The 15316-nt window shown below is 44.1% G+C and overlaps 1 protein-coding gene across 4 annotated transcripts in view; it reads right to left on the bottom strand.

The window, feature by feature from the left end:
* PCCB (propionyl-CoA carboxylase subunit beta) overlaps nt 1-14624 on the bottom strand; it is a 36605-nt gene extending 21981 nt beyond the window's left edge. Inside the window, exons 1-5 of one of the 4 annotated variants that reach the window (XM_027464651.3) lie at nt 14609-14624; nt 14422-14522; nt 4167-4286; nt 2103-2171; nt 163-219 (exon numbers count right to left, since the gene is read on the bottom strand). In XM_027464651.3, the coding sequence (XP_027320452.1) occupies nt 163-219; nt 2103-2171; nt 4167-4220 (180 nt within the window). In that variant the 5' untranslated portion in view covers nt 4221-4286; nt 14422-14522; nt 14609-14624. Of the gene's footprint in view, nt 1-162; nt 220-2102; nt 2172-4166; nt 4287-4895; nt 5069-5198; nt 5414-5750; nt 5979-14421; nt 14523-14608 lie in introns of those variants that run through there. The other 3 variants (XM_027464649.3, XM_072042773.1, XM_027464652.3) reach the window with 3 other exon arrangements.
* Nucleotides 14625-15316: the final 692 nt, after the last annotated feature.

Genomic DNA, 15316 nt, shown 5'->3' with positions numbered 1-15316 from the left:
GTCACATCTTACCAAACAGAAGGAGACAGGCATTTTTAGATTGCCAGGGACATACACCATAGCCCACTAAGTCAGTCACAAATCATCTTCTCCAGCACAACAGATTGGAAAAAAGGACACTGACAATCTTTTTGTTGTTGTTTTTTTACTGGGAAATATTACCTTGCAGATCTTCTGGGCGTGAGCTCCGGATAAACTACCTCCAAATACAGTAAAATCCTGGAAGCAAAACAAATTCGGAGATTAGGGAAAGAATCATTTCAATAAGCAGATGAATGAATCCCAATAACTGACCCTGATATAAAATGTGGCAAGTAAACAGAATAATCCCGCAATGCTCTACATTCGGTGAGCTGCTCCAAGGCAATCTGACTTCCTACAGCAGCCTGCAGATCACTCTTGTTCAATCCAAGTCTTCTTTACACATAAAAAGATCTTTTAAACAAATTTGCCAGTGAATTCTATGTTAAAATCACAAACTTGCTATGTCTCACTTACTTTTATTATTCTTCAAGCAAACACTCTCTACAAATATATGTTCCTCCTTCATGGAGGAACTTACCAATAGTGGAGTAGACTGGAGTAAGCCTGAGAAAATTCATGTTAAGGAGGATCCTGCTGCAAGGAGCAGAAGTAAGATAAATCTGCAAACAGGCAGAAATCCAGAACTGAAAATATGCTGTTGCTCTATACTATACTCATGAGTTATGCTCCAAGAGTTCATTATTCTTTCATGGGTGCTGCAGTGACTGTGTCAGAGAAAACTGAGTGTTGGTGCTACCCCTGGGCCTGGGCAGATTTTGAACAAACAGCAGGAGGCCCTGGGACTAATCCAGAAGGGAAAAGGGAGATTGACACCTACTGGCACCAACAGAGCAGGTCAACATCTGGTGAGTTGCACTGATGCATTCCCACTGAGTCAAAGAAACTCTAAAAACGGTGTTGACAGAGAACACCATGACTAGCAGTTGAACTAAAAAGGAAGTGACATCTCAGGCAGCAGCTGAATTTGGAGAGGAACACAGTCATTTGTTTTTTTCTCTCTTTTTTTTTTTAAATGAGGGCACACATTTAAATTCTTTTCATATGAAAACTGACCTTCAATCTTGTTCTTTGAACAAGGCCTCTGTTCAGCTTCTATCTTTATGTTCAGGCCCTGGTATCAAAAATGCCTTTCCCTGGAAGGACTACATACCAAAGACAAAACAGGCAGGGTGCACACCTCGCTCCAAGGTCACAAAGCAACAGCCATTAGTGGCTATGGTGGCGCTTTGAACCAGGGCTACTTTGCTGCCCAGAACAGGGGGACAGGTATCAATGAATGACAAGAAAGCTCTTCTTTCACCGTGCTAAGACTTAACTAAAAGAAATCTCCATCTATGGTGTTCCCTCTGAAATATTTTTAACACAAAAAGTACAATTAATCTCTCTCTTTGACTAATCAGAGATTTCAAATCTGAAAAAAAAAACAAAACACAAAAAACAAAAAAACAAACAAACAAACAAACAAAAAAAAAAAAAAACAGTTCAAGGTTGTTTGGGTACCCTCTACCAGCAGTTCCAGCTGACACCTCTGGCAAGAAGCCCTGGCTCCGCAGCTTCAGACGGGATGGCAGCTCCCAGAGCTCCCAGTAAGATGCCCGCTGACACTTGTGTTGCTCCAGGAACCCAGCCATGCACAGCCAGCTGCAGCGACACAGTCCAAGTTCTCACATGCTTCCAGCACATCGTGCTCGCTGGTTCCTCCATGAATTCACTCCTTGCATTTTGGGGGGGCTCCTCCAGTCTCGCAGCATATCAACACCCCATGGCATTACACTGAAGCAGTTTCTGACTTCAGAACATTCTCACTGGCTCCGCATTTGCTTCATCTCAACTTTGTCCATGACCTCATCTCTTGCCAAAAAAAGTTTTTAGAAAGGCTTTTTTTGCCTCTTCTTGTCTGAAAGTGCCCTGCTTCTCCCCACAGGATGTTGTATTTATCTCACGTTAATTGGCAGGAGGTAAACAAGTATATTACTACATGGTCATGGTGAAATGTCATTAGTTTATTTCAAAAGATAAGTTAATGCTATTTAAAAAAATGAGAAGCAGAAACATACCTGACTGAAAACATAAGCCAGTCTCCCATTAATCCGTCCGCGGCCAGTCACCACACTGTCTCCAGGGTACTACATTAAAAATAAGCAAAATTAATTTAAAATAATAATTTAAAAAATCAGAGCAGCAATGACACCCATTAAAAGAAAAACACATTAATCCGCATTGACTACTAGGTCAGGGCAAAGACCAGTGTTCTCATAGGGCTGGGCTTTCATGTTTGCAGTGGGGGATCCACAATGACTTGCCTCAGTTCTGAAAAGGAAGAGTGGAGGTAATGCCATATATTAGTTGTGTATGCACATAAAGATTTGTGAATTTTGCAATTTCCCCGCAAATTTCAGTACATCTGGAGTTAAGGCAAACCATGCCCTCATAGATAGGATGTACCTTTTATTAGAACCAGCTGATGATTTTGAAAGAAGAGACACAGTGCATGAACCTTTCTTCAGGTCATAAATATAGCTGAAAACACTTAAGCTGGATCTGTTCTATTTTTCAGTCTGCAAATACGGGAAGAAGAAAGAATTGGAAGAGGAAATACAGCCTGTGAATCTTAAACATCTCCTTATCAATATTGTCTTGCTTTTGACTAAATATATAGATGTCTTTCAAAACAGCAGCAGAAAAATGAACTTTACTGCTCTGTCACAAAGGAATTCCAGGCATTTCAATGCTTTTTGATGTTTGCAGAAAAAGTGTATCGTGTAGGGTCCACTCTAAGGCCCATTTACACACAAGGTAATCTGTTCTCAGGAAGGTCACACCTGTTTGTGGGCTTTTCTCAAGCTGCACTGCTACCGGTTTATGGTTTTTAGCATGCAGGAAAGCAGAAAACACATCTCCAGTTCCAGCCTTCGTATCTCAAAGATGACTTCTAACTGCCCAGGCAGCCCATAGAGTGTCCTAGAAGCGAGTGCAATCCTCACACTACCTTCAGAAACTTCCAAAAACCCAGAGAAATTCAATGCTAAACTAATGTTCCAGCTCACTGCCCACCAAATAAGTCACCTGTCGTGAAACACAATCTGTAGCTCACTGAAAGGTGAATTTTGAAGGACACGGAAAAAATTAACCCTGTTGTCACCCTGGGGACTTTGCTGCTCCTCCTATCTTCAGAAACAGCACCTTGTTATCAGCACTGTGGGATTCAGTGTTGAACACCATGATGAAAGGTAGCACAGGAGTTCATTCAATTTGCTGGGGAACAGTAAGAAAGAAAAAAAAGGTGTTTGCTCCTGCACTCAACCAGAGCAGAGAACATCTAGCATGACACCCACAGCGTGCAGCTGCAACTTGAAGGACTACAGAATGGTCAATGGTTGAATTAGCACATAAATAGAAGCTGCAGCCACTGTATGCAGCACAGGGCAGCGACACACATGGAGCAGCTTCTCACCACATCCCAAAACAGTACAACCCCCAGGAAAGAGGGCCTTTTGCTACAGGAAGACTCACACTGAACAGGCTCATCTGCACTAGCCGCCTACACATCCCAGCATGTTTGTCAGCCACTTCTGTACTACACTGCAACAAAATGCTTTGCCTGTGTAGTGATTTTTTCAGGCATCGATGTTACTGTGAGAGACTTCAGGGAACCCCAGATTGTTCCTCTATATGACAAACCTCATGTACCATGTAGGCTCAGGATACAAGGCCACGTATCAAAAACTGCATAAGCAAAGCAGATTGCAGCTTGTTAACAGACCAGTATAACTGCTTGAATTTCCAGATGTATCAGATTATAAGGCCCTAAAGGGTTTTATGACTCTGTAGTTTGGCAAGCATAAATATAGATCTGAATTATTATTTATCTAAGACAATATCCAAGGAGATATTTGAACCAAACGGGTCATCTTCTAAAAAAGTTATTAAGTTTAAACAATGGAAAAATAAACTATGTAAACAGTTAAAAGGAAATTACAAATGACAAAAAGACATTTGCAAACCCCTTCCAAACCCAAAACAGTAAGGTAAGCTGTGTGTGAACAGAAGAGTATTTTCAATTGCTTGGATGGCTGAACAGGAAAGGACAAAGAAAAAAGAGTTATATGAAATCAAAATACCTTATTCTTGCTAGAGTCCATCCCAAAGTCAGAACATCGGTGTTCCACAAACATGTCATATTCATCAAAACTGTCAGGGTCCAGCAACAGAAGAATTCGTTCTCTTGCTGTCAGCTTTCCCTGAAATGGAGCAAGCAACATTTAATGCAGCCATCAGGTAGATCTGGCTCTGTTTGCTGACCATCAGTGGACATAGTTGAATGAAACAGTCCCTCGCTTCATCTGCTATATTGGCCCCACTAAGCAACTGCACACCCCTAATCTGGAAATAAGTGATTATCCTCCTTAAAAACAAAGATAATGCAAGCTAAGCTTTGAAAAGAAGGCTGGCTATTTGAACAGCACTGCCACAAGATAAAGGAAACAATCTCAGCGTCTTTTCAACAAGATATAATAGCATCACAGCTATTTTTGCTTACACATTTGAACAATATTAAGGCCTTTGTTCTATTCCTAACCATGGAGCCATTCCGCAGCTAAAACAGCCTTTACCAACAGTTCAGGGCCCTCAATGACATTTGACCATGTCAAGTGAAAAGAAAAAGGAAATATAACAGCCTGCTGGGATTTTCTGACAAGTTCCTTTGGTTCTTTTCCTGTTGGACACCAACACAGGCAAAAGTACAGCAAAGGCCAAGAACCTAATTAACTAATCAGGTATGCATGTCCCTTGCTCAGTACTAATGATGCCAAGCAGCAATAAGTGACGGTTCTTTTTGTAAACTTCACCTTCTAAACAAATTTACATCCAAGCCAGGTAAGCATCCGCATACAGAGGTCAGGCTTGCTACAAAGCACAAGCTGTGCACCCGCACTGCCTTCTTCCTGGGGACTCTGCCTCAACACGACATTCAAGCACCAGGGCTCCTCTACAGAGCTCCTGCCCTGAGGGTTAAAAAGTTCACGAAGAGAACAAACGTAGGACGAACGCAAGCTGTACGTTTAATCTGTATGAAACACGAGATATGATGTTCGAGGGCCCTCGATGAGCAGAAATGCTTGTATATCAGCACGTCAGTGTCCCCAGCTAACTTGGTAAGCCTTGAACTCCTTCAGATGCCGTGTATCTCCGGAAGGGAACTCGCTGACGGGCAGTGAGCGGCTACTGCTGCCTCCGGGCTGCTGCCAGGCCACCGAGTGCCTCTGGGGCCCGTCCAGAAACACCGAACAGCAACAGGGAAACGATGCTGCCACCCTGCTCGGCACTGCCTAAATTCCGAGGCTCACAATTCAGCAGTCGTCGTCCCTCCCACCTGCCCTCTCCCCTGCCCTGTTTCCATTGCTCCAGCTCCGCGCTCTCCCCTCGGGTCCCTCGCTCCAGACCCTCGCCGCCGCTTGCCCTGCCCTGCCCCTCGCCCCAGCGCTCCGCAGCCGACGGAAATTCTCCTTTTGTCCCGGCGAGCAACAGGTACCGCCGCTCTGAGGGGCCGCCCCGGCCAAGCTCCCCTGCGGGACAGCTCCTGCCACAAACCACAACCGGCCCGCGGCGGGGCGAGGGCGCTGGGGGCCGGCCCCCCTGTCCTGTCTGGCCGTGCTGTGCCGCCCCCTGGGGCCGCCCTGAGGCGGGACGGCCCCGCTGCTCACCCGCTTGTGCTGCGCTTCGATGCGGGCCGTGCCGCCGCCCAGCAGCGCGGCTCGCCGCTTCTCCTCGATGCGCTGCGGCACGGCGGGCGGGCGGCCCCCCGAGGCGGCCCCGCGGCTCCCCGCAGCCGCCCGGCCCCGCACCGCCCCCGCCGCCCGCCGCAGCAGGCGCAGCGCCGCCATGGCCCCCACCAGCACCGACAACACCGACACCGGCGCCTGCGCACGGCCCGGCCCGGCCCCGCGCCTCCCCGCGGCCGGGGGACGCCGCGGCGCTGCCCCTCAGGCGGCCGCGGGCAGCCGCCGGGCTCCGTCACGGCGCTGCCCGGCCCCAGCGGGCTGCCCGCAGCTCCCCCCCCCGCCTCTGGGCCGCCCTCCCCTGCCGGCTCCGGGCGGAGCGGCTGTGGCAGAGCGATGTGGAGAGGCCGCCGGCCTCCCCGCCCCGCCGCCGGGTTTGGTTTGGGGGTGGTTGCGGTCCGGAGCAGGCGCAGGCACCTCAGGAAATTCGCCTCGCAGAGCAGGCTGCAAGAGAAAGCGTTTGGTAGGCGTTGAGCTGCTGTGCTGTGCTGTGCAACGTCAACGTCCTAAGCACAACCAGGAACATAAGCATGGCCATGTAGATCTCACAAGGGTGTTTGAAGAATCTCCAAAATTGTTGGGTTTCGTAGCAAGCTGCCATAAAATAATTCACCTTGGAAGAGCTCTCAGGCTCCAGTCTAGCCACCCACTCAGAACAGAGACAGCACTGAATTTATGCTAGATTTCTCAGGGTTTTGTCAGTTTGATCTTGAAAGCCCACAAGGATTGGGACTGGCATGCCTTTGAGTCCCTATTTCAGTCTGACTGGCCTCCCAGGGGAGACTAATTTTCCCCCCCATCCCTTCTATTAGGTAGGAACCTACTGAGTTTAGGTCAACTAACTCTTATCCTTGAACTACACACCTCAATAAAGAGAGGAGACAGAGACAGGCTCTTCACTACTGGAAGGCTGCTAATAGGGGTGTCCTCAAAGTCTTCTCCTCTCCAGGCTAACGAGGAAAAAGCTGCCTTTCCTCCTAAGACACCCTCCAGCCTGCAGCCATCATGGCATCCCTCTTCTGGTCATCTACTGAGCCTCAGTGCAATGTCCAACCATGGAAACAAACATACTGTAAGAGATGCTGTGAGAAGCCTTTCCCAAGTCCAGGTGGATGACAGCCACTGCTCTTCCCCCACCCACAGAGCTTGTCGGCTCATTATTAGGAGGCACTGAGGCTGGTCAAGCATGATTCACCCTTGGTAAATCTACACTGGTTATTCCCAAGCACCTTCTCCTTCGTGTGCCCCAGGAAGGCAATCCAAGAGGATTTACCCCATAGTTTTCTTCAGAGACCAAAGTGCAACTGACTGCCCTGTGGTTCCCTCACAGCATCCTCCTTGCTCTTTTTGTTGATGGGTGTAATGCTGGCCTTTCCCTAGTCAGTGATCTCCCCTGGTCTCCACAACCTTTCAGAGATGCCTTGCTATGACAGCAGACGGCTCTCAGCACACTCAGATGTCTCCTGTCTCATCCCCCAGACTGTGAGGGTCCAGCTTTCTCAGTAACCGCTGACTTCCTCCTCCTCCTCCTCCAGCAGCAATTGTGCCTCTTTGCATCCTGCCTCGAGGCATGAAGACCTGGGGAGATCTTGTCAGTGAAGACCAAGAAAAGGCAGGCACTAAGTACCTTGTGCACACCCTGGCTAGCGTGGGACTGTTTGGGGCTGTAAAGTTTCCAGCTCTCCACACCCCAGCCAGAATAACTGCAAGATATCAGCTGCATTCCTGCCTATCTGAGGCAGCTGCTCCTCCACAGCAGCTGAATAGGTACATGACACTCCCTAATCAGGAGTCAGTCAAAAAACAAGAAGTGTAGGTTCTCCCTGATCGAGAAATAGCCAAAGCAGCAAACAGATAGCAGCACATGTTTGAAGTGAAAGCCTCTTCTCTCCCTCAGTGGAAACTATTTGTTATGCTGCAGGTTGGTCAAGTATCGCTCAGGCTGGCTCCAACAGCTTCTTCATTAAAGACGCTTGTGAAGAGCAATTCTGCAGCTTTAGAAATTAAACCAACCACTATTAAGAACACAGATCACATGCAAGGAAGGTTAGAAAACTGCATTCTGGGAACTAAGAGACTTCAGAAAGACCCCATCCTGGAAGAGAAAGTTGACTTGCCTCAACGGCATGGCAAAGGGGATACTAGAAGCAAAGAAGCATTCTTCAAATAGTTGAAGTGCTGCCCAACGGAGGAGTAGAGGGGAAATGGAATTTAAACTGTTGTAGGTTACGCGTAAACAACAACTACAGAGTGGAGAAGCCAAAAAAAGACTTTTAGGAACTTGCTAGAAGTATGAAAACTAGTAAACACTTTTTCAAAGACATGAGGAAAAGGAGGCATGCCAGAGAATCTGGCAGTCAGACAAATCAAGATTAAAGGGATCACTCAGAGATTATAAAACCATTGCAGAAAAAAATATATACATATAATCTTTTATATTTGAATTCAGTGCAAAAGAACTTAATATTTCTGTGCCAAGAACTCTTTTTACTTGATGAAGGGACACACTGGAGGTTCTGTTTTACCCTGAAGACTGGGAGATTAAGTTACAGAATAAACCATTAACACTGATTAGAAGCTCTTGAAACTAAGTTGTCAATGGATGAAAAGGGTGGTCCTGTCACGAACAAACAGCTGTTTAGGAGACAAAAAGTAAGAGTAAAGGGTAGGTTTTCACAGTGGAAAGAGTTTACCAGTGAGTCCCAGAGGACTGAGTTGGGACGTATTCTGTTTACCACAGCTATGAAAGATACAGGGAAAGCTTAGTGAACTGCAGTTTCCTGCTGAGACCAAGTGATTTGGTTAACAACAGTTATGATGCTTGGCAAAATAATCACAGAAGGACCTCACAGAACTCAGAGAATGCTGAAATGAAGATGTCAAATGATGCACCGGGGAAAAAAATGCCAAGAATACATAGGCATCAGACTCTTTAACTGTCTATTACCAAAAGGAACAAGTTCATAATACCTCTGCAAAAAACGTGAGTTCAGTTTTCAACAGTGGTGAAAAAGTAAACTGAGTACTGGTAAGGATTATAAAGGTGATCAAAACAGAAAACACATACCTCAGAATAGAGGCATATCTCTAATATTGTGGGCAGTTCTCATCTCCTCTAGCACATTGTGCCCCACTCTTGAAAATGAGACATATTTATGTAAATTTATACACTCTCTAGTACTTATATACACACACACAAACACATACAACCAGAAAGAGAGAAAAGAACAGAGTTGATAAAGTGTACAAAGTGACTTCTGTAGTTCTGTAAGAGAAGGCAAGTGAATAGTCCTCTACCTGGAAAAGGCACAGCTGAGGTAGCATGACAGACACCTACAAAATCAGGCTTGGCACAGGGGGGTGGCTGGGGCCTGACCAGTCACCATCTATTCCAACACAAGTATTACAGGCTTCAACTGGAACAAGCAAGTGGATGATACACTAAAAAACAAAAACAAAAACAAAAAAAAAAAAAAAAAAAACAAACAAAACAACAACAACAACAAAAAAAAAGAGGTATTTTCCATACCATACAGAGCTGAAGTAAGGAAATATCAGAGGATACTGTGTGTGCCAGAAGTATTTGGAAAATACCTGCATGAATTAATGGAAGATAAATTTATCTAAGACTATAAAATACAAAGGTATTACTGCTGTCTTCAGATGTATCCAAGATACAAACTGCTGGGAGATAAGAAACTATGCTAGGAAACTAACACTATATGCTTTTATTATTACTGTCCCCTACATACTTGCTGGTGGCTGCTTTTGGAAGCAGGATACTGGGCTAAGTTCTGACACAGTCATTCTTACAGTCCTGCATTGTTGTTTTAAGTTAGATATTGTCTTAGAGATGTGACAGAAATGTCACAGTTACCCATGCAGTCAGCAACAAAAATTCCCCAGGTAGTTTCTCAAGAAACGCAATTCAGTGAAAGAGGAGAAAGGATTTGGAGGCCAAATCCAGTTACAAGAGGGCTTTGAAACACGAGAAAGCAGTCTCCCACTATCCATTTTATCATGTTCAGGCAAACAGTAATTTGTGTATATTTTTGGTAAATAGAAGCAGTCAATAAAAAACAGCTCCATCATCAATTTGTATTCCTATAAGAAACGGCCCAAGGTCGTGACTGTTGGTTGATTTGTTAACTCAGGATGGTTTACTTGGGCATATAAAAGGTAAATTATTTTTCCCAGCAAAGTATGTACAGCAGCACTCTCAGTAAACCTAAATGAAGCAGTGGAGCATGTGCAGAGGTGAGCAAGTGTTTCTGCACTAGCAGTTTGGCCCAGAATCAGCCTGAATAATTAGTGCTAATCCCAGATCATCTCTACTTGCTATGTGCTGTTCCAAACTGAACTGAAGTGAAAGTCCTGTTCTGGCAGGTCTCCTACACTCCTGGAAGCCCAGGTGCTGAACCAACTCACAGCACAGATGAGCTAGAGATTCACAAAAATCAGTAGACCTCCGACAAGATAAAAAGCCAAATCTGGATTCATGAATATTAAAACCAGATCAGTGATCACTTCAGACATGCTGTACAACACAAGGTTGTCTCAGTTGTATATTTTACTGCTATCAAATATTGGTATTACATTGTTTAAAACTGAGAACTTTATATTCTTTTTTTCTGATGTGGTAAAATAATGACTCTGTACTGTTTTCTCAAAATACTCTGTCAGAAGACCTCTGAGTAAATATAAAGCATTTGTCAGGGGAGTAACTACAAAGTATCTGTTGAAACAGGCAGTTGTAGTCTTCCAGCGTCAAAACCAAGAAAAAACAGCACGGGAATTAGCAATCTAACTATCATCAGGCAGAAGATTTTTCATTAAAATACAAAAGGTTGAAAATGTGTTAGTCAAAGAAAAGGTGCACGGAGGGCATGCAGATCTAGGAAGTCACAGTAATATGTATTCGCCTGGAGGGGTAATTAAGCAGTCAAGGAAATGAGTAAGACCAGTGTTTTCCAGCAGTGTTTCTGTCCTGTTTGCAACTCAGATCCAAAGGGGAGAGGTCAGAATATCCCTGTTTTGATAATAATAATAGTTAAACCACCACGCTAAAAAATAGTCCATGTTTCTGAAAGAGGGGCTCCTTTGTGGCAGTTTCTGTAGTGCTGGTCAACATTGCTGCTCATGAGCAGTTAGGGGATGACCAAAAAGGAGAGGAGCAAAAATACAGAATTTGCTCAAAGGTCCAAATTGATTTTTGATTTTGAGCTCTTGCAGTGTGACTTGGAAACAGTCATCATCCTGAGCTGGCTAGTGCATGGGAAAGCTAGAAGAAGAAGAAAGTGGCACTTCACCTGAAGTCAAAGAGGCCCTGAGATTTTCCTGGCATTCATGGAAAATAACAAGAACTCTGAGCCTAAAGTAACAACAGTTGATTTTGGATTTGTGGTACTGTATTTGTAAGAAAAGGCTGGAAGTACTTTTATTTCTTTCTTTGGCAATAACATGAAAAAGGAAACAGCTTCAGCGAGGAGATGGACAGCTGTGAGCTTTATCAGTATCATTCCACATCTAATACATATGTTGGAAATCTGCTTTGTGACATTTTCAAAGATACAGTAAACAGATTTATTTTTTACATTAGCCACAATATAGTCTACACACACAGTTCATTTAAATACCACTATAGGGAAGAAAAAAAACAAAACCGGAAAAGGGTACTTTTATAAATATAAAGTGGCTCAACATAGAACATGTCTAGCATCTAGTAAAAGCTCTAGGGCCCAGTTCTGGAAAAAGGAGGAATTGATCTCATTGATCTCATCTGACAGAACTTGGGAGTTACAAAGATCAGCCCCATAGCTTCTGCCTATACCTACACAATTTAATAACAACAGGAGGAACTTGATTACCAGAGATCTCATATGATATGCAAAATGCGTGACCGTACTTGACGCCGATTCAGATAGAACAATTATTAGGCCAGGCATGCTCACACAGCTGGAGAAGAGATTGCAGTTACACCCACTAGCCTGTTTCAGGTTCGTGAAGTGCTGGGACAACAGTCATCCTCCAAAGGAGAAAAGCTGTACCGAATAATAAATGCTGAGGAACATGTCCTACAAATTCAGTCTATTATAATTCCTTTTAAACTCATCACCCAAATGAAGTAACTGAATTGTGAGTGACTGGCTGGTAGACAACAAGAAAAACTCGCAGCAGTAGAGGGTAGCATTTGTACTGAGATCCCCAGCACCTTAAAATTCCTGGGGAATATGAAGTGTCAAGGCCTTATGAATCCAAACCAGAAACAAATTCCTGCTTGGTTATCAGGTGTTTCTGTAAAGCAGCAGATAGTTTAAAAATAAAGTAACCACAGTTGCAGGGCACTGGTGGGCCTAACAAATACTCTTATAGAACTACTCAGGGTTGTGTATTTCAACATTCAATAACAGTGTAAAAAAAACTTTCTAGCTTAGAACAGGGAATTCCTCTGTACCAGTAAAGATACAAATTGCATTGCACTGCTTCAGGTCTTGAGCTTGATAACATAGATGCCTTTTTTCTTCTTTTTTGGAAGGCTAGTTGCAAGTACAGACTCCAATAAAGAAGCAGGGATTGGTTTCTTCATAAATAGATGTGTACTTGAAAGAAAGGGCCACCACAGCTCCTCCTATAGCTCGTAAAAATAAGATATCTCTAGACGTGGCATTGAAGGCATGACTTTCTCAAAGCAAAAATAACCAATCTTAGAGAGAGACCCTCATATTAGACCAGTAAGCAACTGGAATTCCTTTTGGAAAACGTGGCCACTCCGGAATAACACATGAGAACACTTTTGGACACATAGGGAAAAAACTTGTTACAATGGGAAAGTCTCCTGTTCATTGATGAATGCAAGATGAGGCAAAACCAAGGGATGGGGGGATGCCTGTATGCCATTTCACCAAGATTATGAAGTCACATTTTTATACTACCTCAGACATTTGGGGGTGACAAAACTAAAAAGATATTTTTGTATGACAAAATGGAAGAAGAATTAGGAAGGAAGGAAGGAAGGAAGGAAGGGGCACAAACAAAGTAATTGATGTTTTGTTGAGGTCTTGTTGGGATGGTAGCAGGGGGGTGTAGGTAACTAAGGATCACCTCACAGGAAGGCCCACAAGCTTTGCAGAGTAACGCTGACCATCTTTACTTCCTTCTGATTGCTTTTTGACAAAACTCAGTCTTAGTCTTTCTTGGAAGCTGTGAGAAGGTTTGATTTTGCTCATTCCTTCTGTAGATACTGTGATTTAGTATTTATTAGTGTTTGTCTTTTATTATTATTATTATTAATTAATTGATAACATTGGCTCTGAAAACACAAGCACCATTGACTATGTTAGACTGTGACTGTTACAATCACTTCAGTCTTACCCTGTCTCTCTTTTCATGATATCTGGCATGCAATGACACAGAGGAAAACACATGTCAAACCCAACAAGCCAGCAATTAGAATCAAGTTTGTCATTGCCATTGGTCTCCTATTTGTCTGGGGAAAAACAAAACAAAACACCAAACCACCAGTTTCATCATGTCAGGCTTTCTGGAGCAGCATACATGGTCACCTTTTTTTTTTTTTTCTTTCCCTTTTCAGCTGATTTAGTAAGTCAGTGACTTTCCCTTAAAGACGCAGCACTACACTAATTATATGGTTTAGGATATGCCACTTTCACAACAGAAGGATCTCTTGACACAGGGAGCTCCATCACCTCATAGTTTATGTAATACATTTATGATGAACCATCCATTGAGATCTAAAAAGTTATTCTGTTCAAGTGCTGTAGTAAAGACTCAAAGGCTTAAAACAAGTTCATAGGCCATATTCTAACCTAATCTAAATGAAGTGTCTAGTTCTTCCCAAATGCAGCCATGGGTAGAATTTTCAAAGGAACTGGAAATGAAATAACATCCCTATTCTAACCTTATTCCGATTCATTCTACACTGAAAATAGATAAAAGGTTGTAAATTAAAAGATTAGCACACCAACTCAGACTCTAAGCGACCAGATAACGCATTGATCCATGACCACAGTCACCTGAGGGCTGGTCAGTCAGGTGGGCAGGGAGGGGTGTGCAACTGCAGAGGTAGCTGATGGGTAGTCTTTAACCCCCCTTGTAAAGAGAAGGTGCTTATTTGCTGGCCAAGACTGAGGAATTTGGTACATTGAAACAGCACCAGGTCTGAAATATTGAGTTGATTTTTACACACAAGGAAGATATGTAAGAACTTTTTTTTTTTTTTAAGTAGCATTCTCAATAAATTTTATAAACACAAAGCCAATCTAGTAAAGGCTACTGAAAGCTGCTTCCACTGGCATATGAAATAGTTTGTTGCGTGTTTCAGGGCTTGCTTATTATCCAGCACATATCACCAGCTGAAAAGATAGACAAGCAATAGGAATACCTGCACCACAAGGCTTTTAGTACCAGGGAGCTGCACAATTGGCTACTCCTCAGGGGAAGGTGAGCCTGGAGCTCACAACAAGGCAGGCAGGGGCAATACAGACACTGACAAGAAACACAGTGCCACAGTACCCAAACAAAAAGAGCAGAACAGGTCCAGCAACAGCAAAAAGAGACAGCCCAGCAATTGCCATACCTCCGCAGTGATGAGGTGGGTCCAGGGCAAGAGCAGGAAATCAGCAGGCCAGGCACAGCAAAGCTCAGGAAAGGGTAAGGTCTTGAGCTTGGAGACAGCTCCTAGGACAAAACAGAGAGGGCATAGCTGAAACTTCTCACAACATGGCTCTTTCCTCAGCAGTCTGACCAAGGTCACACAGCTGTACCACATCAGAGCTGGCCTCAAGCTCAGGCAGGCAGCCAAACCTCTGAGGGCAAGGGGGGAAGACCCTAACTAGGCCCTAGTATTAATTGTACTACTCTGTGTCCTAGTGATCACGAACAGCTGAGGGCCTCAGGAATTGCTCCTGAGAACAGTGATGCTGATAGAAGCAATCACAGAGGTTGGAAAAATTATATCTGCCTCTTGGACTGCGCTAGTAGAAACCTGGACCCTCAGGTCAAGCATTTGAATAAAACAAAAGTCAGATGCAGCAGATCAACTGGCAATACTTAAAAAAAGCACCATGGGCTTTCCTTGGTCAGAAGCGTATCAGCTACCCAGTCTTGCTATCACATTTTTGTATTAGGTTATTACTGTAATTTTCAAGAGTAAGATTTACTTGTAGTTCTAGAGGAAGCTTGCATTAACTATCCTGCAAGGCTTGCAGTTGTTCTCAGGTAGAGCCCCAACCTATGTCCATCACAAAATGTAAGAATAATGCCATCTACACCCTAAGGTTAAAGCTGTGGATGGGGATACTGAAGCTTGGTCCTGGAACACTACAGATGCCAACTGCTCGATCTAGGTCATGCACAATGTCCTGAAGGACTACATCACAGAAGTCAGACAAGACTGGTAAAACCCTTTGGATGTCAGCTGTCAAGTTAGCTCCTCAGATGGCAGCCAGAGCAGTGGGATGTAGTCAGGGAAG

The sequence above is a fragment of the Anas platyrhynchos genome, chromosome 9 (genome assembly GCF_047663525.1).
Source record: "Anas platyrhynchos isolate ZD024472 breed Pekin duck chromosome 9, IASCAAS_PekinDuck_T2T, whole genome shotgun sequence".
Classification (NCBI taxonomy): domain Eukaryota; kingdom Metazoa; phylum Chordata; class Aves; order Anseriformes; family Anatidae; genus Anas; species Anas platyrhynchos.
The sequence above is the reverse complement of the archived record's forward strand: the minus strand, read 5'-3'. Positions and strand labels throughout refer to the sequence as shown.